General features: G+C 45.8%; 1 protein-coding gene across 7 annotated transcripts in view; it reads left to right on the plus strand.

Annotated features, from left to right (window-relative positions):
• ltbp1 (latent transforming growth factor beta binding protein 1) overlaps window positions 1-23,543 on the plus strand; it is a 331,204-nt gene that overhangs the window by 148,903 nt on the left and 158,758 nt on the right. For all 7 annotated transcript variants that reach the window (XM_080200719.1, XM_080200720.1, XM_080200722.1 and 4 more), the window contains one exon: window positions 5,794-5,871. In XM_080200719.1, coding sequence (XP_080056845.1) covers window positions 5,794-5,871 — 78 coding nt within the window. The remainder of the gene's footprint in view (window positions 1-5,793; window positions 5,872-23,543) is intronic.

Raw genomic sequence — 23,543 nt, forward strand, 5'->3', positions numbered from 1 at the left:
GGGGGATGGTGAGGGGTGGGGTGGAGGGAATCCTGCCTGTAGGTTTCAAGCAATATCTTAAAGCTGGAAAGCAAGGTCGGGGGTGGGGGGAAGGGATGTCAATAGAGTACTGCAGAGCTTTGAGCCTTGGTGACTGAAGAACGGCCACCAGTGGTGGGGTGATCATCATTAGGAATTTGCAGGAGAGCAGAATTAGAGGAACACAGATATCTTGAGGGAGTTATGGGACTGGAGGAGATTGCAGAGATCAGAAGAGATTTGAAAACAAGGACGGGAATTTTTAGACAGCCGATGTAGGTCAACAGGCACAATAAAGGATGAAGGAACAGGATTTGGTGTGAGCAGCCGGGTTTTGGATGCTCTCAAGTTTGCGAAGGGTAGAATGTGGGAGCGGAGTCAGGAATCCACTGAAATAGCCACCTCCAGAAAGAACAAACAAGGGTTTCAGCAGATCCCAGGCAGAGGGTAAAGTCGGGCAATGTTACAGAGGTGGAGAAGGGTGGCCTGAGAGATGGTTTGAAGATGCGCTCATCTCAGTATCCAATGCACACGAGAAATTTTCCAGCATTTTCAAATTGTTGGTCAAACATAATGATTTTGGGTTCTCGGTGGCAGCACAAGGTTTGGGGGAGGCGAAGGCCTAGTGGTATTATCGCTAAACTATTAATCCAGAAACTCAGCTAATGTTCTGGGCACCCGGCTTCGAATCCCACCATGGCAGCTGATGGAATTTGAATTCAATAAAAAAAAATCTGGAATTAAGAATGTACTGATGACTGTGAAACCATTGTCGATTGTCAGAATACCTATCTGGTTCGGGATATAGTTTAGGGAAGGAAATCTGCTGTCCTTACCCAGTCTGGTCTACATGTGACTACAGACCCACAACTCTCGAAGTCACTCAGGTCCAGGGCAAGTAGGGATGGGCAATAGCGATTCCCATGTCCCATGAATGAATGAAAAAAAGTCAGTGTTTCTGGATTTCACCATCTTGCTGTCTTGCTGCAGTGCATAAGACAACACCATCTAATTCAGGCTTGGGCATCCAGATTTCCTTTGCTGCAAGTGGACTTTGTGTTGTGTACAGTCAGTCTTGGTCAATTTCAATTCTTTCCCCCTAGTGGCTTTTGTTTCCTTGTTTTCTAAGGGCTCTTTATGCACTTTCTGGATGCGATCACCTTTCCTTGTGGCCAGTTGTACAATCTGAAGCATGATTTGATTCATGAGTCTGTTAAACCCTTTTGGGATGTCCTGGGGTTGTGAAAGGCGCCATATAAATGCAAGCATTTCTTTTTCACGTGGTGGGCAACAGTCAAACTCTGAAACAACAGGAAATAGAGCCCTCTGCTGAAGGAGCCCTTAAACCTTTGGGTTGGTTACTGGGCTGCAGGAACGGTGTATCGAGCCAGTAAACTGATGCAAGCTGTCAGTGAGATGAACAAAAACTCTATTGATGTGTTGGGCAGTAGAATAATGCTGTTGGCCCGCAGTAGATTCCACAAACCCCAAGCAGTTAGAGCAGCCAGAGTGACTGCCAAGAGTTCTTTCCAGCCAGCAAGTTTTTCCAAGTTGTTGCCATTGTACTGAGTCCCGCTTGTTCTCTGTTACAGGCTCGATCGAATATCCTGGCAGTGACTTTTTCACCTGCACTTTGTGCCCCCTCGGGCAAAACAGTGGGCAGACGCAACTTTTTTTAAAATTTCAACCTTTACTGAACCCTCAGCTCACTGCCTGTCAAATAAAGTAGAACAAAATGTGCAAGACAGGGCTTGCAACTGGCGGAGGGGGGAATGGGAGAAGGTGGAAGAGGTGATGGTAGTACAAAGGGGCAAAGACAGTAACGGACATATTTCTGCAAGGGATCGACAAAGAGAGATGGACTGTTTCTGAGGGAGAGCTCGGGGCGGGGTGGTAGTTAATCAGGACCAAGGGTGGGAGGTTGGGACCAGGGTTGTAGGTCTGAGGAAGGGGGCTGCTGGGGTGGGTGGCAAGGCCAGGGACGGGTTCCACTTCTGTCTCTGCTGGAATTGGAAGCGGTTTCGTTGAATGGGCGGCACGGTAGCACAGTGGTTAGCACTGCTGCTTCACAGCTCCAGGGTCCTGGGTTTGGCTCTCGGCTTGGGTCAGTCTGTGTGGAGTTTGCACATTCTCCTCGTGTCTGCGTGGGTTTCCTCCGGGTGCTCCGGTTTCCTCCCACAGTCCAAAGATGTGCGGGTTAAATTGATTGGCCATGCTAAGAAATTGCCCCTTGGTGTCCAGGGTAGCGGAGGTTAGAGGGTTTAGTGGGTAAAATATGTAGGGATATGGGGATAGGGCCTGGGTGAGATTGTGTTCGGTGCAGACTCGATGGGCTGAAGGGCCTCTTTCTGCACTGTAGGGTTCTATGATCAATGAATCATAAAATCCCTACAGTGCAGAAGGAGGCCATTCAGCCCATTGAGCCTGCACCGACAGCAATCCCACCCAGGCCCTATCCCCCATAACCTCAAATATTTACCCTACTAATCCCCCTGACATCCCCCTAACACTAAGGGGCAATTTTAGCATGGCTAATCAACCTAGCCCGCACATCTTTGGACCTGGGAGGAAAGCGGAGCATCCAGAGGAAACCCATCCAGACACGGAAAGTGTAAACTCAGTTTACAGACAGTGACCCAAGCTGGGAATCAAACCCGGGTCCCCGGCACTAACCACTGTGCCACCGTGCCGTTACTATCGTTGGAGCCCAATGAGTCAATGTGATATTAGATTTATCTTATTGGATAAGGCCATGGAAAGTTAATCAAATATTGGATTTTGTAGTTTGACTTTGAAATCTGCAATGTAATAAATACTAATAGATATAAAGGAATGATCTCAAGCCTTTATCCAAATTCAGCATTGAGACTTACAAACTTCTTGATTTCTTTACTCAGAGTTCATAATATCATCTAGATTGTCAAATTTGAGCAGTTATTCCTGGCCATTCATTTCATATTGTGCTGTATTTTTCTTTCTATCTATGGTTAAGGTGCAGGCAGTTTAGCTGCACTAATTCCTCCTTATGAGATGTGGTCATGGTGACTGTTCCAGTGCAGTTGATGTTTCACATTAAGAAAGCAGGCTGATGAAATCAGAAGGAGTAGCCAATTTGGGAAGCGTGCCCTTTGACAATGTGAAACACATTGTTCCTGCCATTATGGGACATGACAAATCTACGTGTGAGGCCTGAAGAGCAGATTAAGAACTTTTACACTCTTGGAAAGTTGACCTAGAAATATTGGGCATTACCAATTCTTAAGGTGGCAGAATTTCCGACTTAATACATCTTATTTTTGGCTCCTGTCAGATAGGAGAACCACGTACCACACCCACTCCTATGATGTGGAGATGCCGGCGTTGGACTGGGGTGGGCACATAAGAAGTCTCACAACAACAAGTTTATTTGGAATGATGAGCTTTCGGAGTGCTGCCCCTTCATCAGGTGAGCCGGAGTGAAAGTGCAAGCACTCCAAAAGCTCGTGATTCCAAATAAACCTGTTGGACTTTAACTTGGTGTTGTGAGATTTCTTACTGAGTCATTCTTATGACATGCCGCTCATCAGTGTGCACTTTTGGGGTAGTTTCCAGAGGCTGGGAATGAGGCCCTCAGTGCTGAAGGGAAGATCCATAGTACCTTCACTCTAACTAAGCAGAAGGCAATGGTGGGAACTTTGGAAATAAGTGAGACTTAATCGAGAATGTCCATGCTTTATTGTGTAAGAAACAAAGACAGTGGGCTGAAACCATATGGTACAAAACCAGAATGCATGTGCTTAGAACCGTGTGTGTAACCTTAGCATCCCTACCCAATATTGCTCAGCACAGGCAGATTTTAATCTAGTCCTTAGCAGAGGTGATGGGAAAGCCCTAGAATCAGGAGGGGGAAGTTGTTGGAGGGGGGTGGGGGTACTGGAGCGCCAATCACATTAGCAACAAGGGCAGCACGGTGGCATAGTGGTTAGCACTAGGGACCTGTGTTCAATTCCTGGCTTGGGTCGCTGCGTGGAGTTTGCACATTCTCCCCATGTCTGTCTGGGTTTCCTCCCACAGTCTAAAGATGTGCGGGTTAGGTGCATTGGCCATGTTAAATTGCCCCTTAGTGTCCAGGGATGTGTCCAAGGATTAGCAGGGTAAGTATGTGGGATTTTGGGGCAGGGCCTGGGTGGGATTGTTGTTGGTGTAGGTTCGATGGGCCAAATGGCCGCCTTCTGTTCCGTAGGATTTCTATGATTCTAACTCCCTGTGATTCTTTCAGGGGCAGGGACAGCCAATTGAGGCCCTTAAATGGGCAGCTATGAGCCACATCCTGCTTCTACTGGGGATGGGCTTTAACCCAGTTGGGAACCCTCCCAGTAGAAGTTGGTGGCCTCTTTCGTGCTCTCAGGAGGGTGGGGGAGAGGGGGTGGAGGTCACGCCTGATCAGAGGGTCTCTGCCACTGGCAGCAGTCACCCCATTGGAAAGACAGCTGATGCCCTTGACAGTGACAACACTTTCCCCATATCTGACCCTCGCTTGACTGGTCCCAGTGCTGTGGACCCATTGACTAGATTCTGGGACCTCCTCCATCATTGTTGCTCTGGTTTAGCTGCTCTCCCAGAGATGGTCACCAATCTCAATGCTGCTGCTGGGAATCAAGAGCTGCCAGCCTTTTGATTGGCAGATAGCTCTTGGAGGGCGGAATCTCCCACCTTAAAGGGACAGAGGCCCCTACCCCAGTCAGCTGGCTGTCTGGCGACTATTGAATTGGGCCTGGAGCTTCTGGAAATGACCGTGACGGGGTTGTCCCCAGCTTTACGGCCTGCCGTTGGGGCCACTGCCGCTGACCTTCCATTCAGCCCCATTCATCTGATTCATACCCTGTGATGGCAAACAGCAGCACAGTGGTTAGTGCTGCTGCCTCACAGCGCCAAGGACCTGGGCTCAATCCTGGCCTTGGGTGACTGTTTGGAGTTTCCGAGTAATTCCCTTCCCTTTGTCAGAAAATCTGGAGAAACCCGGGATGGGAATGTACCTTTGTGTGGATTCTCTGGGATCGCCACTGTGGTTACAATGGGAGGCCAGGTGAACTCTGGGGAAATTCTAACCTTCTATGGTTTTTGATGTCTCTGTGTTTATTAATAGTGTGGAGATTGGCAGCCTTAGAACTATATGCTGGATTAATCCATTGTTTTTAGCTCTCTAGCTATCTGGACTCAAATAACACCACCATTGACCTCTACGCTTTGGTTCACTTTGTGCATCTCATCTGTGGTATCTATTAATCCAGTGCAGAAACAATTGAATTCTTAGCCATGGCCAAGCTCCTTCCAATGATAATATTTAGCAACAGAGAAAAATAACAGAAATAGGATGGCCCTTGGGCGACTTTCACTCAGGGCAACTGTATTCATTCCTGAGCCACTGCTGTGCTGCCTAATTAGTTAGCAAGATTTTCTGAGTCACTCACGCCGATCAGTTGATCTGAAGCTTTACAGACACAGTCCCACGCACATCCATATTAAAGTGGTTGCCTGGTAGGCAGCAGCCTATTTAACGCAGGCATTTGAGAATAAGAATGATCGTTATTTGTTGACTGTTCAGGTAGAGAATTTTATCTGTGTATGACGCCAGAGACTAACAGTCTCCATGGCTTGACGTGTCTGTCGTCCTTGTCTTCGTGCTGTTTTGGTATTGTTTTTATTTGCACGGTATCTAATTTTTTTTCCCCCTCAATCTGTCTTTCCGTAAGGTGACGGCCGATTGTTGACAATCTGATTCTGTTTCAATTGCAGCTTTTCCGATTCGAGGAAATGGACAACTGGTGGAGTGTCCCCTGGGTTACAAGCAGGTTAATGCCACACATTGTCAGGGTAAGTGTGTTGAGAGCTCTCCAGTTAACAGGTTTCGCAGTCATTGCCTTATGCAAGCAGTAAATGTCGTTTCAAAGGCTCGTTTTACCTTGGGGACTGTCATGTTCAACTGTGGCGAAAATACTTTTAAGTGTTAAGAGAACTAGTCTGTCTTCAGTCAATGTCTCTCACATGTCTGTCACACTGGCAAGGTGTTGTTGCTGTGAAACTTGAGGTTCGCTCGACATTGCGCAATGTTTATTTCAGATAATAATTACACAGAGCAAACCCAAACGCAGATGCAAATTCAGATTTTAGATTCTGAAACGCTGGAGTCTGTTTAATGGTTGACTTATATCTTGCGCTAAACGGTTCCCCAAAAGACTAAAACTCATAAGACATACACCCCTAACCTTTCATTAATTATTGCACCTGTAGCTGTGCAACCGAACACATTTCTTAAAGCATGTATTACGTAAGGATATTTCCTTTCCCCCATAAAATATAAAAGATAAGGATGACTGTAGTCAAAATAAATATCTCATCTTTTACAAGAGTTCAGCTTTAGTAAAGGGAAGCAAAAGCTATTGAGAGAAATAAAACATGAAAGGATAACATCTTGGCACAGTGGAACACAATAAGCATTTATTGGAAAGGGTGAATAATAATTATTCAGCACAGAGTAAAGGTCCTTCATCACTGTTGCATCAAACATTCCCAGGGCTGGTACAGCATGGAGCTAGATACAGAGTTAAGATCCTTTACACTGTTCCGTCAAACATTCCCAGGGCTGGTACAGCATGGAGCTAGATACAGAGTTACGATCCTTTACACTGTCCTATCAAACATTCCCAGGGCTGGTACAGGATGGAGCTAGATACAGAGATAAGATCCTTTACACCGTCCTATCAAACATTCCGAGGGCTGGTACAGCACAGGGTTAGATACAAAGTTAAGATCCTTTACACCGTCCTATCAAACATTCCCAGGGCTGGTACAGGATGGAGCTAGATACAGAGATAAGATCCTTTACACCGTCCTATCAAACATTCCGAGGGCTGGTACAGCACAGGGTTAGATACAGAGTTAAGATCCTTTACACTGTTCCGTCAAACATTCCCAGGGCTGGTACAGCATGGAGCTAGATATAGAGTTAAGATCCTTCACACTGTCCTATCAAACATTCCGAGGGCTGATACAGCACAGGGTTAGATACAGAGTTAAGATCCTTCACACTGTTCCATCAAACATTCCCAGGGCTGGTACAGCATGGAGCTAGATACAGAGATAAGATCCTTTACACCGTCCTATCAAACATTCCCAGGGCTGGTACACCATGGGGCTAGATTCAGCATAAAAATCCTCTCAAATATTCCATCAAACATTCCCAGGACAGGTGCAGCATGGGGATAAATACAGAATGACAATTCTACTGTAATATCCTATCAAGCAATGCCAGGGCAAGTACAGCCATGGGTTAGATACAGAGTGAAGTGCCCCCTCTACATTGTCCCATCAAACATTCCCAGGGCAGGTACAGCCTGCAGCTAGATACAAGAGTAAGGTTCCTTCTACAGTGTTCCACCGAATATTCCCAGGGCAGGTACATCACAGTTCAGACACAGAGTGAAGCACCCTCTCTACATTGTCTGATGAAACATTCCTAGGGCAGGTATAGAATCAGGGAGGGGTCAGTGGGAGGCATGAGTGGCATGCCCCCATTTTAATTCTCTATACATTTTAAGCTCTTTTTCTTTGTCAGAATTAATTTGAATTGCAGTAATCTTTCGGTGGTCATTATGTGAGGTCCATATCTTTTCACACAAGACAGAAACCATATTTTCTGTGCCTTTCTCGTTCTGTGTAATCCCCTGGGGGCAATTAAAGGCTCCCTTTTTGTCATGTGCATGAGCACTGTGCCGCTTCATTTAGCAATTAACCAGTTTGCTAAAGAGAATCTCTGCTGAGCTTTTCCACTCTGTAATCCTGACAGAATCACCCAGTAATGTGTAGCAGTCTCTGTGGGGATAGTTTCACTGGAGGCTCAGTCGTTGGAGTGAACATTTTTTTAATAGGAGGAGACTGGGAAGTGTTGGTATACAGAGGGAGCTGGGTGTCCTTGACTATGTAGCACAGGAGGTTAACACGCGATTGCAACAAACAGTTAGGAAATTAATTGATCTGTGGGCCATCATTACATAATGATTGGAGTATAAGAGTACAGAATCTTACTGTAATGGGATGGATACTAGTCCCTTACCTAAGAAAGGTAGCGTGACAAAATTTATTATTTATAAGTTTATTTTATTTTCATTAGTGTCACAAGTAGGCTTACATTAACACTGCAATAAAGTTACTGTGAAAATCCCCTAGTCACCACACTCTGGCACCTGTTCGGGTACATTGAGGGAGAATTTAGCATGGCTCAATGCACCTAACCACACATCTTTCAGATGGTGGGAGTAAACCGGAGCACCTGGAGGAAATCCATGTAGACATAGGGAGTACGTGCAGACTCCGCACAGGACAGTGATCCAAGCCGGGAATCAAACCCGGATCCCTGGCACCGTGAGGCAGCAGTGCTAACCACGGTGCCATACTGAACTGGTAGCTGAGGGGGGAGAGAATTATCTTCCGAGGAGCCATTGATTAAACTGGGTCAAATTTCCTGGAGTTGGAAGAATAGGAGATATTCTCGCTGAAATAATGCAAAGTTGACAGGGTAGCTGATGGGAGGATGCTTCCTCTGACTGTGAAATCTCAGAACGTGGTGGCGGCCATTTTGGATTGAGACAGGGAGTGATCCCTTCAGTCAAGAGGGTTGTGATCCTTGGGCGTCTTCAGCCACAGAATACGGTGGCTGCTTGGTCATTGAGCACATTTAACTCAGCGGCTGACATATTTAAATACGGAGGGAAGGAAGGGATATGAAGGTAGTGCTGGGAGGTGTAGCTGAGGTCATGAATGAGGGAGCAGGCACGGTTTGGTGGGTGGGGTGCGGATAGGGCCATTGAATGTCTTACTCCAGTTCCATTTTCTCATGTTCTTGTGTGAAACAAAATGGTGCTGAGGCTGAACGGATTTCAGAGTGAAATTAATTCACTCCAGTATGGAGCCGTTCGGCCGAACAGTCTATTCCTGTGCTGTAAATACAATGTCGGGTTCCAGTGACTCTCCTGGCCCCATTCCGCATACACGCTGTGTTTATAATATAACGCAGTGTACATGTGAAGAAAAGCAATGATGGCACAAATCTACCCTGAAAAGTATAAAGACTTCCTTCACCTCTTTTGTTTAGTTTATTTATTAGTATCACAAATTATTATCACAAGTACATTAACACAGCAATGAAGTACTGTGAAAATCCCCTAGTTGACACACTCGCGGCACCTGTTCGGGTGCACTGAGGGAGAATTTAACATGGCCAATGCATCTAACCAGCGTGTCTTTCGGATGGTGGGAGGAAACCGGAGGAAATCCATGCAGACACTGGAAGAACATGCAGATTCCACACAGCCAATAATCCAAGCCAGGAATTGAACCTGGATCCCTGGCGCTGTGAGGCAGTAGTGCTAACCATTGTGCCATCCTGTTACCCAAGTGGCTAGCACCCCTGCCTCTAAGCCAGAAGCTCTAGGTTTGGGTCCCACCCCAGGACTTGATGGCCGAGGTGGGTGTATAATAATATGGTCAAATAAATTGGGCAGAATCTTCTGATAATTTGTCTGAGTGTTGGTTTCAGTGAGAATACCAGGGCATGGCTCTCCAGATTCTCTGGCAGTCTGAGTATGGGGATGTGATTTCCACCATCACTCTGGCAGAGTGGGGTCTGATAGAACTGGCAACATTTCGCTTCAAAGAGATCAAAGCACCATCTTTAACAAGCATTGGGGTGACCCCCATATACAAACATTGGGGCAAGCCCATCCCCCATGCCCACAAAAACAATGGGGAAACTCTCTCCCCACTTCCCCCATATTTTTAAGGAGAACCCACCCCCCCACCTCCAACCCCCAAGAGGACAAATCCCTCTCCCTCCAGGGGTGATAGTTACCCCTGCGCTTCTGTCGTGTAACCCTTCCTGTTTTGCTAAAGCTGTTGTGAACCTTGCTGACCTAATGTCACGCTGGGGGGGATTCCCTACCTAGGGGGAGCTTATGGCAGGGTAGCCCTATAAATACATTTAAATTTTTTTAAATGTACGTAAATATATTTAATGGGGGTTCGTGGGAGCCTCATTGAATCAGATCCAAAGATGTGTAGGTTAGGTTGATTAGCTAAATGGACCCTAGTGTCAGGAGGATTAGCCAGGTAAACGTGAAGTTATGGGAAAAGAGCATGGGTGGGATTGTTGTCAGTGCAGATGGGCCAAATGGCCCCCTTCTGCACTGTATTACTTTGCCGAGGCTATTGTTCATGCAGTCATAGAATCATAGAACCCTACAGTGCAGAAAGAGGCCCTTCAGCCCATCGAGTCTGCACCGAACAAATCCCACCCAGGCCCTACCCCCATATCCCTACATATTATACCCACTAATCCCTCTAACCGATGCATCCCTGGACACGAAGGGGCAATTTCTTAGTATGGCCAATCAACCTAACCCGCACATCTTTGGACTGTGGGAGGAAACCGGAGTACCCAGAGGAAACCCACGCAGACACGAGCAGAATGTGCAAACTCCTCACAGACAGTGACCCGAGCCGGGAATCGGACCCAGGACCCTGGAGCTGTGAAGCCGTAGTGCTAATCGCTGTGTTACCGTGCTGCCACTTGTGAGATTTTTCGTTGGCATTGCTATTTTTGCCCCATTGAGTGTGTCAACCTGTAAATCCTTCCAAACATGCTAATGGCTGGCGGTAAGATCGGGAGAGACCCCTGGTCAGCCACACTTGATGTGGAATGGTGTCCCCCAAGCTATAAGCTCTTGGTGACAGATTGGCAACCTATTCTGAGAATTACTAGCTACAGAAACAGACAGAAGTCTGCCTTAGTGTGCCGCTGGGTGCGAGAAGGGAAGTAGAATCAACCTCAGGCCAAGGACACAAGGTAACTGGTTGTTGCAACCACAGCCTCAGTGGCGCATCTTCAGAACACAAAGCTGCCTCTCAAAAAAATCCGTCTGCTGTTTAAGACTGAACCTGAGCACCATGCACTAGCTGGAGAGTTCGAACACTGGCTGTGCCCTGGGTTGGCTCAGTCTGCAAGCATGATCTTTTAATTAAAAGAGCTTAAACTGACTAATAACCAGACCGTGGACAATGAGGTATTTCCTCTAAATAAGATCTCCTTGCAGTGGTCTGATTTCTGTGTTCTCCGCAAATGCAATAATATCCATGTGCAGATGAAAAGCAGAGATTTTCCTCTTGCCTTATTTTCCTCTCAATGTGTGATTCAAGGTCCTTAACGACACTGCTACTCAGTAATGTCTGCATTGCTGTTTTGTCAATGTTTAGTCATTTGGTCGATTGGCAACTGCCCAGTAAATCAATACATCAAGAGAAGTTTGAGACTCAAAATTGCAGCAATAGCAACAGTCAGCTTAACACGGATTCTTGGCTGGGAATCTGAACCTCAGCGAGCTGGGCACGTATTGTATAGAGGCACAGTGTGCAGCAATAGAATCATAGAATCCCGACTGTGCAGAAGGAGGCCATTCGGCCCATCGGGGCGGCATGCTGGCACAGTGCTTAGCACTGCTGCCTCACAGCTCCAGGGACCAGGGTTCGATTCCTGGCTTGGGTCACTGCCTGTGTGGAGTTTGCACATTTGCCTCCGTGTCTACATGTGTTTCCTCCGGGTGCTCCAGTTTCCTTCCACAGTCCCAAAGATGTGCAGGTTAGGTTGATTGGCAATGCTAAATTGCCCCTTGGTGTTCCAGGATGTGGTTTTTTTTAGTATATTAGCTGAATTAGCTGGATAAATATATGGGGTTTTGGGGATAGGACCTGGGTAGGATTGTGGTTGGTGCAGACTTGATGGGCCGAATGGCCTCATTCTGCACTGTAGGATTTCTATGAGTACACCGACCACAATTTCACTCAGGCCCTATCCCCATAACCTCACGTATTAGTCCCTGGCGCTGTGAGGCAGCAGTGTTAACCACTGTGCCACCCAATAAAGGCCTGTTATGAGACAAGTATGAATTTGAAAAAATAAAGCACTTAACGCTTGCAGGACTCGAGCAAGATCACAGTGGATCCTGCAGTCACCATGCTCGTGCTGGAGGTGGATGTAGGCCTAGTTTCGGAGATCTTGCAGGCACATAGGAGGATGTTTGCTCATTTTGATGGCTGACGATTTTTTAAATCACTTCCTTTGTTTTGGGTTACAGTAGCAGCAGCAGATAGGCAGGTTGTCCTGTTAAGATTGTGGCTCATGTTGGCTCTCTGAAAGTGCTAGACCCATTACCCTGACCTTTAGGAACTGATAATATGCTGGTTACTGTTGCTGGTTTTACTTATGCTGCGAAAAGCCTCCAGTTGCCACACTCAGGCACCTGTTCGGGTACACTGAGGGAGAATTTAGCATGGCCAGTGCACCTAACCAGCACGTCTTTCGTTCTGTGGGAGGAAATCGGAGCACACAGAGGAAACTCACCCAGACACAGAGAGGATGTGCAGGCTCTGCACAGTGAACCTGGGTCTCTGGTACACATTCTCCAATCTGCTGTAATTAATGGCACAAATAATTTGCTAATATATACCCATGAAGAGGGTGCAGAGGAGATTTTATCAGAATGGTACCAGGGATGATGGGCTTCAGTTACTTGGAGAGACTGGAGAAGTTCTGGTCAATGTCAATCCCCACAAAGATAATGGTAATGTTCAGTGATGGTAATAATGGTAATTGTCAAAGTTTAAGGTTTATTTATTAATGTCATAAGTAGGCTTACATTAACACCACAATGTGAAAATCCCCTGTCGCCACACTCCGGCACCTGTTTGGGTACACTGAGGGAGAATTTAGCATGGCCAATCCACCTAACCAGTACGTCGTTCGGACTGTGGGGTGAAACCGGAGCACCCGGAGGAAATCCACACACTGTGCAAACTCTACACAGACAGTGACCCAAGCCGGGAATCAAACCCAGGTCCCTGGTCCTGTGAGAGAGCAGTACTAACCACTGTGCCACCGTGCTGCCCTGCAGGGGCAGGAACAGAAAGTTAGATTCTCTCTTTTCGGAGATAATCTCTTTGTAATCTCTTTGAAAGATTAGAGCTGTCCCCTTGCCTGTTCCTCATATCTCTGCCTTATTTTCCTTTCCAGCCATTTATCCCATTCCCTTTTGAAAATGACCCAAAATGAATCTATTTCCACCATCCTCTCAGACAGTGCATTCCGGGATCATTTGTTAAATAAAACCACCTCCTGTATGGTTTCTTTTGAATTTTCAAACTCACAAGGGAGTTTTCTCCGGAGAGAAGAAGTAAGTGGACGCTGTAAATATGAAGCATTCTTCACGTGGTTGAAAATCTTTAGGAATAAACTCTTTGGGTTGGGTTTTCTGGCCATCCCACCAGTGGGATCTTCCTGTCCCACCAAAGTTAGACCCCCCTTCCCCTCTGCGCCCAAGGCAGGGTCCCCCTGGGACGGGCAAGCCGCGCAAAATGCTGGAGACATCAGCGGGACTGGAAGGTTCCCTCAGCAACCAATGGTGCGACGCCTCTGCTGCCAGAAATCGCGACGCCGGTGGGGAACAGGAGGCAGAAAAAACTGCCCTTCATAATATTACATTTTTTCCTTAAAACTCTAAATGAATGAGAACATTTGTAGGATTGCAGATAGCATTGAATTATCTCCACAGGTTGGGGATGCTGTGGGAGTACACTGAATTACTCAGCTTACCGCACTTCCATTACCTGCGAGTGTTCAAACTTTTGTTTCTTTGTTCATTAGTATATATTTCTCATCATATAGGGTTGGGTGGATTGGCCATGCAAAATTGCACCTTAGTGTCCCAAGATGCGCAGGTTAATTGGATTAGCCATGGCAAATGTGTGGTTATAGATGGGGGTTTCCTTTCGCTAATACAGAGACTCAAAATGCTGTGTACTGATTTTTAAGACGTGACTTTATTTATCCAAACGATCGAATGGGAGGATGGTATGAGGAAGCCCTGCATTCAAGGTAAACAATGCGGGCAGCCCAATATCAGTCTGAAAAACAATGCTTCTGTGAAGGCAATTTACCATATCATATGGCCCCCCCCACCTTTACAGTAAACATAATCCAATAATTATTAATACTAATCAGTCAATAATTATCCTGTCATTAACTCCGGCCAATAACAATACACATCATGACCTAAAAGGATTTCATTTGCTATTCATTACGGACAATACCCTCCTCCTGTTGTCTCATAACATGAGATGCTGGACATGAAATGGGAGGACAATTCCACAGAACTGAATCCACGTGACTCTCGCCCAATCCTGAGAAATTCTTGATGTCTGCTTGCAACCTGTGTTATCTCAGAGTGGTGTGACCCTATTTATAAAGCTAGCATTAGTAGCTGTCTTGTTCCTGTTCACTGCTGACAGCATTACTGTTTTTCAGGTGGCTTATTGTTTCTTCCTTCTCCCACTGGGGTCCACTGCATCTTGTCACTGACTGAAGTTTCACAAAATGTGACCAAAAGCAGAACACGTCCATAAATTCAAAGTACATGTTTTAAATGAGAGATACTTGTTAATTATACAGAGCTGTCTCCTATGGCAACAGCCCTGGCTGGCTTACGTTCCCATAGTCCAAGATCATTCATTCTAAAGTTAGTATCGTGTTAGTGTTCCTAAATCTATGGTTTGTATGTTTTTATTAGCCTATTCTAGCCCCCTACATCAGTGGAGTTACAGGGATAGGGCGAGTGATAAGGCCCGGTAAGATGCTCTGTCAGAGAGTCAGTGCAGACTCAGTGGGCCAAATGGCCTCTCCTGCACTGTCGGGAGTCTATGATTCTATGAGCATCTGATGCCATTTGCTCCATGCTGTGGAAGTGGAATTTTAGTGGATATACTGGCTGGAAACTTAAATGATATGAAGTAAAAGCTTCTTACAAAATTTTTGTTCTCTATTCATTTCTTTTTGTGCCTTTCTTCATTGCTTCCCTGCCCCGTAGCACTGTGGGGTTAATTTCTGGGAGTCGAGCACAGAATTTGGTAACCCATCCGGTGCCCAGTGCTCACTTTCTGGTGGAATCCCTTGGAAAACCTCCTGTGCCAATGTAAAAACCACCCACGCCAGTGAAACCTGGCGGGTACAATGGAAAGCTGGTGAAAGAGTCAGGTCAAGTAGAAAGGCTGAGTAAGCTGGAGGGGAGGAAGAAGAAGCAGTGAATTTATTATATGAGTGGAGAATGGCTTGCTTTGTGTTCAAGGGCGCAGTGCATTCCCTGGATTTGGGTGGTGCTCAGAACACACACAGTCTCCTCGCTTACCCACCTTAAGATTCCATCACAGTCCCTTGCCCAGCATGGCATCCCTCTGCTTGTGATGAGGGAATGGGTTCCTCTGAAAGAAGGTCTGTCTGTCTGTACTTTCACAGAATGTGAAATGGGAAGTGCAGGATCAGACCAGGCAGCGAGGGGGAGGACGCCACTAATTTTACCTCACGACAGCTGCTTCTAATTTGTGATTAGCTCATTGCCTGGTTTAACTGGTAGCTCACTGAGGCCCAACATAAACGCTGTGTGAGAATAGAGACAGATATTTCTCGGGTGGACAGGTACACTGACTGTGTCACTCACTGTCTGAAAACTGGATATTTTTAGAATGTGTCCAGAGTCATTGTTTTTTAAAAAAAAATTATCCGATTAAAATGAACTTAGCTAGACAATTTGGCTAGGCAGTGAGGGGCACTGCGCTTGTTGTCTGCTTCACTGCTTGCACGCCAGTCTAGTTCCATGCTCCCAGCAACCCTCGACTCCAAATGGACTCAGATTGGCCCAAATCACCCACTGCCCCAAATGCCCGGTTCAGAATCTGGCAAAATCCGGCTCAGCCTTGGCCCCAGAGGCTGCCAGTTTTGGGAATGTTAACCTCTATTCGGTCACCCTTGAGATTATTAGATATACAAATTAGGCCATTCGACCCATTGAGTCTGCTCCGCCATTTGATCACAGTGGTACAGTGGTTAGCACTGCTGTCTCATAGCACCAGAGACCTGGGTTCAATTCCAACCTTGGGTTACTGACTGTGTGGCGTTTGCACATTCTTCCTGTGTCTGCATGGGTTTCCTCCAGGTGCTCCGGTTTCTTCTCACAGTCTAAGCTTAATTGGCCATGCTAAATTATCCTTTAGTGTCAAGGGAATTAGCGGGGTAAATACACGAGATATGGCTTTTGTGGGATTGTTGTCAGTGCAGGCTCGACAGGTCAAATGTTCTCCTTCCTGCACTGTAGGGTTCTACGATTCTATGATATGTTTCTCAACCCCATTCTCCTGCCTTTTTCCCCCATAACCTTCGCTCCCCTTACCAATCAAGAACTTGATTAGCGTCCAGAATTTATCTATTTCTGTCTGAAAGACACTCAGTGACCTGGCCTCCACTATGGCAATGGATTCCGCAGATTCGCTACCGTCTGGCTGAAGAAATTCCACACCTTGAGTGCAGCACTCCCTCAGGAGCTGTGTCCAGTCCAGTCCTCCCTGCCCAGATTCCCTCCGTGCAGTGAGCCCAAGCATAATAACAGGAAACTCTACCCACTGTGTTTCACACTGTAATTTCTATGCCAGGGAGCCGTCAGTCTGTAACAGTTGTACAAGAAGCAGGGACTTCTCCCACTAAAGGTTACAGCCAAATCTACAGCGTGAACTCAAGTTTATTTTACCCACATCTTCACGCTGGCCTATATATTTACCATGGCAGTGATTTTCTACTTTGCATGGAATCTCTCCAACTGTGCTGTTTGCATTGGGAAAGCAATGCTTCCGTGGACCTTTACACTTTAGTTTGAAGTTTTAAAGTTTGTCGATTAGTGTCGCAAGTAGGTTTATAGTAACACTGCAATGAAATTACTGTGAAAATCCCCAGTCGCCACAGTCTGGCGTCTGTTCGGGTACACTGAAGGAGAATTTAGCATGTCCAATGCGCCTAACCAGCACGTCTTTCAGACTGTGGGAGAAAACCAGAGCACCTAGAGGAAACCCACACAGACATGGGGAGAATGTGCAAATTCCGCACAGACAGTCACCCAAGCCGGGAATCAAACACAGGTCCCTGACGCTTAGAGGTTGGATGGAAGAAGATATGATGCACTAAACTGTCAAATCCAGAATTCCCAGAACAACCAGGAGTTGTGAGACAAGATACAGAGCTTTTTTGACGCAAGGATAAATCAAAGTGTCCGGGAGACTTGAACCTCTGAGCTTTCCCATCGCTGTGGGGGTGGGCTTGGAGGTGGGGATCGGGCTGGGGAAATAGTGGGGGGAAAGCCATGTTAGGATGGCTTTTCCCGCTGCCAGGGATCTATTCCAAAGGCAGCCTGAGCAGCTCCATGGAAATGGCCTTGTTGTACAAGGCTGGGCGGTCATCCATCAGAGCTATAGGCTCCGTGCCACTGTATGTGGGCTGTATGCATTAAAGGCCTGCAGTTGTGGCTTCCACCAACCCCGTGGTGGAGGGGGGGGTTTTCTCTCCATCCACATGCCCTTCAGAGCTCGGTACCAGCGAGGGGTCAACCTCCCTCTTTATTGGGCAGCGAGAGCGAAGACGGCCAATAAGGAAATAGCCACCCAGAAAATTGCTCTGCCAGTACGGACACGGATCCCCCATTTGTTGGCCAATAGCAGGATCCCAAAGCCCGTGCCAAAATCCAGCCTAATGTGCCTAATGAGACTGAAGTCAATGAGAGGACAGTTGGTCCATGCTACATAAAATCTTCAACAAAACCATTAACTGGGGTGGCTGTGCAGACAATACGTAGAGATTACAATTTTTATCACTTTACCCAAGACTGGGCCATATAAGTAATGATTACAGCAAAACATCATTTAGTCAACATATCAGCTGAGCAGACCATACACACAGACACCTGCATGTACGTATATACACCTCCACATGTATACAAACATGTACACACATATACACATGCCCACACACACATAAATATACAAACACATTTACATGCACATGTAGACAAACACATACACACATATAGACACACATGTATATACATGCAAAAGCATCCATAAACACATGTATACACACATGTTCATACACATACGTAAATATACAAACACATACATGCACATGTACACAAACATACACACATGTATATGTACACATGTATACGCATGCACACACACAAGCCTATATGCACACACATGTATGGACATACACAAACACACAGGGGCACACACACACGCACAGTTATATGTACACACAGGGATACGTACACACAGAAACATGCATGCATGCATATAGACACACATTTGGACATTTACTTCATCACCCAGAAACCTACTGAAGTTTTTTTTTGACACCAGGTTCCAGCTGTTCTGATGATACTAAAATAATTGCTCTGTCCTGGAAGCAGCAATTACAGCAGGAACTGTGGGAGGTGGGAACAGGGGTTCAGGGTGTGTGGCAAAGAGAGACAAAAACAAATCTTCATGCTGTCACCCCACCCCCCACCACCACCGCCACCCCTCACCCCTCACCCCCAGATTGTGACTGTCGATAAGTGTTACTGAGAAATAATTTTACTCAAACGATGGCGAGTTCCGATAAAAGAAACTAAAAAGTTCTTTGACCACCTGGGTTAGTTTAAATGCAAACAGCTTAAATTTCGAGGACACATTTTATCGCTGAGAGCAGCGGAAGAAAAGGTCACGACCTTCTTGGTAAAAGAGCACCAGCAAGTTTACTTAAGTAATCTTTCAGGAATCACGGTACTTATTATTATGGGTCATTAATATAAACGACCCTTTGAAATGTGTGTTTTTGATTATCAGGCTGCAATCAAAATCATTGCCCTTTTGGATTGATAAGCGCCCTCGCTCTCATTAAAAATCTTATACTTAAACAGTCAGAATGCTAAAGGAGGGAATTTGAGACCAGCTTGAATTGCATTCAGCCCTCACAGTGAGCAGGAATGCACTGGATTGGCCGATATTAGTGATAACATGCATCAGCAGCTAGTGTGGAGTTAACACCTACATTTGTCCATCACTGTTTGTGAAGTGAGGGAGTCTTAACTATGTTGAATTTATCATCCACAAGGCGGGAGTCCCTCACGGACTGTGCAGCCAAAATGCCCTAACTCCTGATCGCAAAGTCTTCCTTGCTTTGCTAATGAGGCCTTGATCTCAGCAATCTCTGCCCCTTGATTTATAACCCACGCTGACAACCACGACAGTCAGAGAAAAAAAGCCTCATCGTTACCCAGCTTTGATCAACCGTCTGTCAAATATGGCCAGCCGGTAATAACTGCGATAAAGAATTGGCTGGAAATAAGGGCCACATCAGCAATCTGAGGTCAATGAAGAGGGACTTTAGCTGTATCAGTGAATCATCCTTCTCACCATGCAGGAGACTTCCAGTTTTGAGTCATCTACAAATGCTTCTGAGAAGTCGAAGGATTTTATGAGACTTACATGGCACTGAGTGTGTCCATTTGACTGAGTTCTTTTTAAATTCATTCATGGGACACAGGCATAGCTGACTGACCAGCATTTATTGCCTGTCCCTAGTTGCCTGAGGAGGGCAGATGAGAGTCAACCACATTGCTGTGGCTCTGGAGTCACATGTAGGCCAGATTGGGTAAGGTTGGCAGATTTCCTTCCCTAAAGGACATTAGTGAGCTAGATGGGTTTTTCTGACAATGGTGACCAGTAGATTCTTACTTCCAGATATTTTTTATTGAAAATTCCACCATCTGCTGTGGCAGGATTCGAACCTGGGTCCCCAGAACACTAGTTGAGTTTCTGGATTAATAGTCTAGCGATAATATCATTTGGCCATTGCCTCACCTGTTCATTATTTCTGTGCCCATTTGTAACGCACTCAGTACCACATTAACTCTTACAAAATCCTTTTTTATCTTAGAAACCCAGCTACTTTCAAAATATGTAGATGACACAAAATTTGGAAATATCCTGAATGGTGAGAGGAACTGGGGACCTAACGGTAGGAGACAGAGGGTGGTGACAGATGGTTGCATTAGTGACCGGAGGCCAGTGCCCAGTGGTGTACCTCAGGGATCCGTGCTGGGCCCGCTATTGTGCTTCATTTATATAAATGACATAGATGACTGTGTGTGGCGGGGGGGTTGGGGGGAGGGGGTGGGGGGTGGGGGGTGGGGGGGGGGGTGGTGGTGGGGGATGGTGGGATCAGTAAGCTTGCCAATGACACAAAGATTGGCCGGTGGTTAACAGTGAGGTTGAATGTCTTGCGTTACAGGAAGATATGGATGAGACGGTCAAATGGGCGGTTAAGTGGCAGAAAAGAGTGAGATGATGCACTTTGGAAGGAATAATTTGACAAGGAAGTATATTATGAAAGCTCTGACACTGGGAAGTCCCGAAGAGCGAAAGGACCTTGGTGTGTTTGTCCCTCAGTCTCTCAAGGCGGAAAGGCAGGTTAATAGGGTGATGATAAAGATACACTCGCCCTTATCAATGGGGGAATAGATTACAAAAGCAGAGAGGTTAGGATGGAGTTGTATAGAACTTCGGTGAGGCCACAGCTGGACTACTGTGTGTAGTTCTAATCATCACATTATAGGAAGGATGTGAACGCACTGGAGGGGGTACAGAGGAGATTTACCAGGATGTTGCCTGGGATGGAACATTTCAGTTATAAAGAGAGATTGGATAGGCTTGGATTGTTTTTCTGGAGCAGAGAAGACTGAGGAGCGACCAGATTGAGGTGTTAAAGATTACGAGGGGCATGGACAGGGTGGATAGGGAGCAGCTGTTCCCCTTAGTTGAAGGGTCAGTTACAAGGGGCTATATCCTTCTACTCCCATCCTAGTTATGAACTTGTCAAGACACCCATTAAAAGCCATTATTATATCTGCTTCCACGACCTCCCCCAGCAGCGAATTCTAGGCACCCGCCACCCTCAGTGTAAAAAAACTTGCCTCGCTCATCTTTAAATCTTGCCTCTAGTACCTTAAACCTTTGCCCACTAGTAATTGACTCTTCCACTCTGGGAAAAAGCTTCTGACTGTCCACCCTGTCCGTGCCCCTCATAATCTTGTCGACCTCTATCGGATCACCCTGCAGCCTTGTTGTTCCAGTGATGTTGGGTAATGGTCTACTACTAAGGCAAGCAGAGCACTTTAAGAGGAAGCTCTGAGCACAAGGTTAGCTGGCGGTAATTTGAAATCAGGCAAAATAGGCAGAGGTGCTGGAGTTTCAATTCCAGCCTTGGGTAACTTTCTGTGTTGAGTCTGCATGTTCTCCCCGTGTCTGTGCGGGTTTCTTCTGGGTGCTCCAGTTTCCTCCCACAGCCCAAAGATGAGTGGGTTAGGTGGATTGGCCTTGCTAAATTGCCCACAGGGGGATTGCAGGATAAATACGTGAGGTTATGGAGGATACGGCCTGAGTGGGATTGTTGTCCGTGCAGGCTGGATGGGCCAAATGGCCTCCTTATGCTGTATAGCGATTCTATGATTCTATGTTTAGAAATAACAATAGCTCACAATTAGATTGTGGAAAAAGACCGATGCAGAGCAAAAGAATTGTACTTTCTTTGTTAAATATTTATGAAAACAGACTTAAATTTAATAGCGATTTAAAAAAAATCAATTTAGTATGAATAACAAGATGAATTTTTATCTTCAGAAAGTTTTGTCTGAATAATTTTATGCAAATCCTGTGCTTTTTATATGAAGTGCGTTATGTTGGCTTCTCTACAATGTGACTCAGACATTCATCCATTCTATCCATGTTGAAACATGCTGTGCCAGCCAGCAAGCCACTTGGGAGGTGCCTGAAATGTACTTGATGTAAGCCAAGTTATGCAACAACTTGGGAGCTCAATAGATTCAGGGCCACATTCATTAGAAGTGTGATTTTCTCACTCTACGGGCTATTATTAGAGCTGCAATGGATCCAGAGTACAAGATTTCCTATGATTTTTGGAAAAAATTGAAATTGTTAAATGCAAGAAGCAAGACTATAAAATGAAGTCATCATTCATAGCTTTTGGGCATGTTTTCTACCCTGTTCTGTCCAACTACAAAATGGCTGCCCCGTCTTTCCAAAATTTAAAATGGCAGCCACGCCCCAATTTGATTCATCATTCGCTATGTAGCTGATTGTCAAAGTGATTTTGCCGCTCCCATATTTGTTCTGGATTGCATTCACTTGTGGGTAAACAGAAAAACAGTCAAGGATTTACCGGGTTGTCCGAGGCCTTTCCACAATTAAGCTAAGCTTCACCATGATTTGGGAAGGAGAGGGCTTTGAAATCAATATCATTTTCTTTAATGGGACATGAGCGACACCGGCTGGGCCAGCATTTATTCCCGTCTCTAACTGCCCTCCATTTAAGAGGGCATTTGAAACTCAACCACATTGCTATGGATCTAGAGCGACATGTAGGTCAGAGCACGTAAGGATGGCAGATTTCCTTTGAACCCATGTCCCCAGACCTTTCTCTGGGTCTCTAGGTTACCAACCCAGTGACAATACCACTGCGCCAACGCCTACCCTTGCTTGTCATTGTGGTGTAACCCTTAGCTACTGACTCCAACCCTTTTCCCTGCACCAGCCTGAGATTCAATTAGTCTGCTGATCCCAAGGTGAGCTTCTGGCCTCATATTCATGCAAACACTAAGCTGCCTATTTCCGCTTCCATAACACGGAGCCAACCTTTCAATAGTAAAATATATTAGCATATTTGAATTAAGTTTAGATAGCAAAAATAAATTCAGGCTCATTAAAGCAATAAATCTTTCTGAAGTTTTCGGGCCCTCTATTATGGCTAGTGATGTTATCACATTATTTGAACTGCCCATTTATCAGTCGGGACAATTTACTAACTTTCCTCAAATTGTCTGATTTCAAGAAGAAATTAGATAAAGCTCTTGGAGGCCAAACAGGTCAAGGGATATGGGGGAAAGGGGGAGAATCAGGATATTGAATTTGGTGATCTGCCATGGTCACAGTGAATGGTGGAGCAGGCTCAGATGGCTGAATGATCTACTCCTGCTACTCATTTCTTTGTTTCAGGGTATATATTTATATCATGTTTGCATGTTTAAAAGTTTACGAGTTTATTTATTAATGTCACAAGCGTGCTTACATTAACACCGCAATGAAGTTATTGTGAAATTCCCCATGTTTGCATGGGTTTCCTCCGGGTGCCTCCTACAATCCAAAGATATGCAGGTTTGGTGAACTGGCCGTGCTACATTTCTCCTTAGTATCCCAAGACGTGTAGGTTAGGGGGATCAGTGGGGTAAATACATGGTGTTAAGGAGATAGGCCCTGGGTAAGATGTTCTGTCAGAGAGCAGGTGCAGACTTAATGGGCCAAATGGCCTCCTTCTGTACTCTTGGAATTCTATGATCTATGAGTACCATGAATTAATGTAAACCTCAATTTTGGCAAGTGCTAAGAGAGTGGATTGGCTGATATTAGATTAGTGGCTCTTTGTGCATCTCACCTAGTTCTTTTTTCCAGTGAAGCAAACAATATCCGCAGACGGTACTCTCCAGTCCTGCCGAAAGTGGACACTGTGGCTC

Source organism: Carcharhinus amblyrhynchos, chromosome 12 (genome assembly GCF_965287045.1).
Source record: "Carcharhinus amblyrhynchos chromosome 12, sCarAmb.v2.hapA, whole genome shotgun sequence".
NCBI lineage: Eukaryota > Metazoa > Chordata > Chondrichthyes > Carcharhiniformes > Carcharhinidae > Carcharhinus > Carcharhinus amblyrhynchos.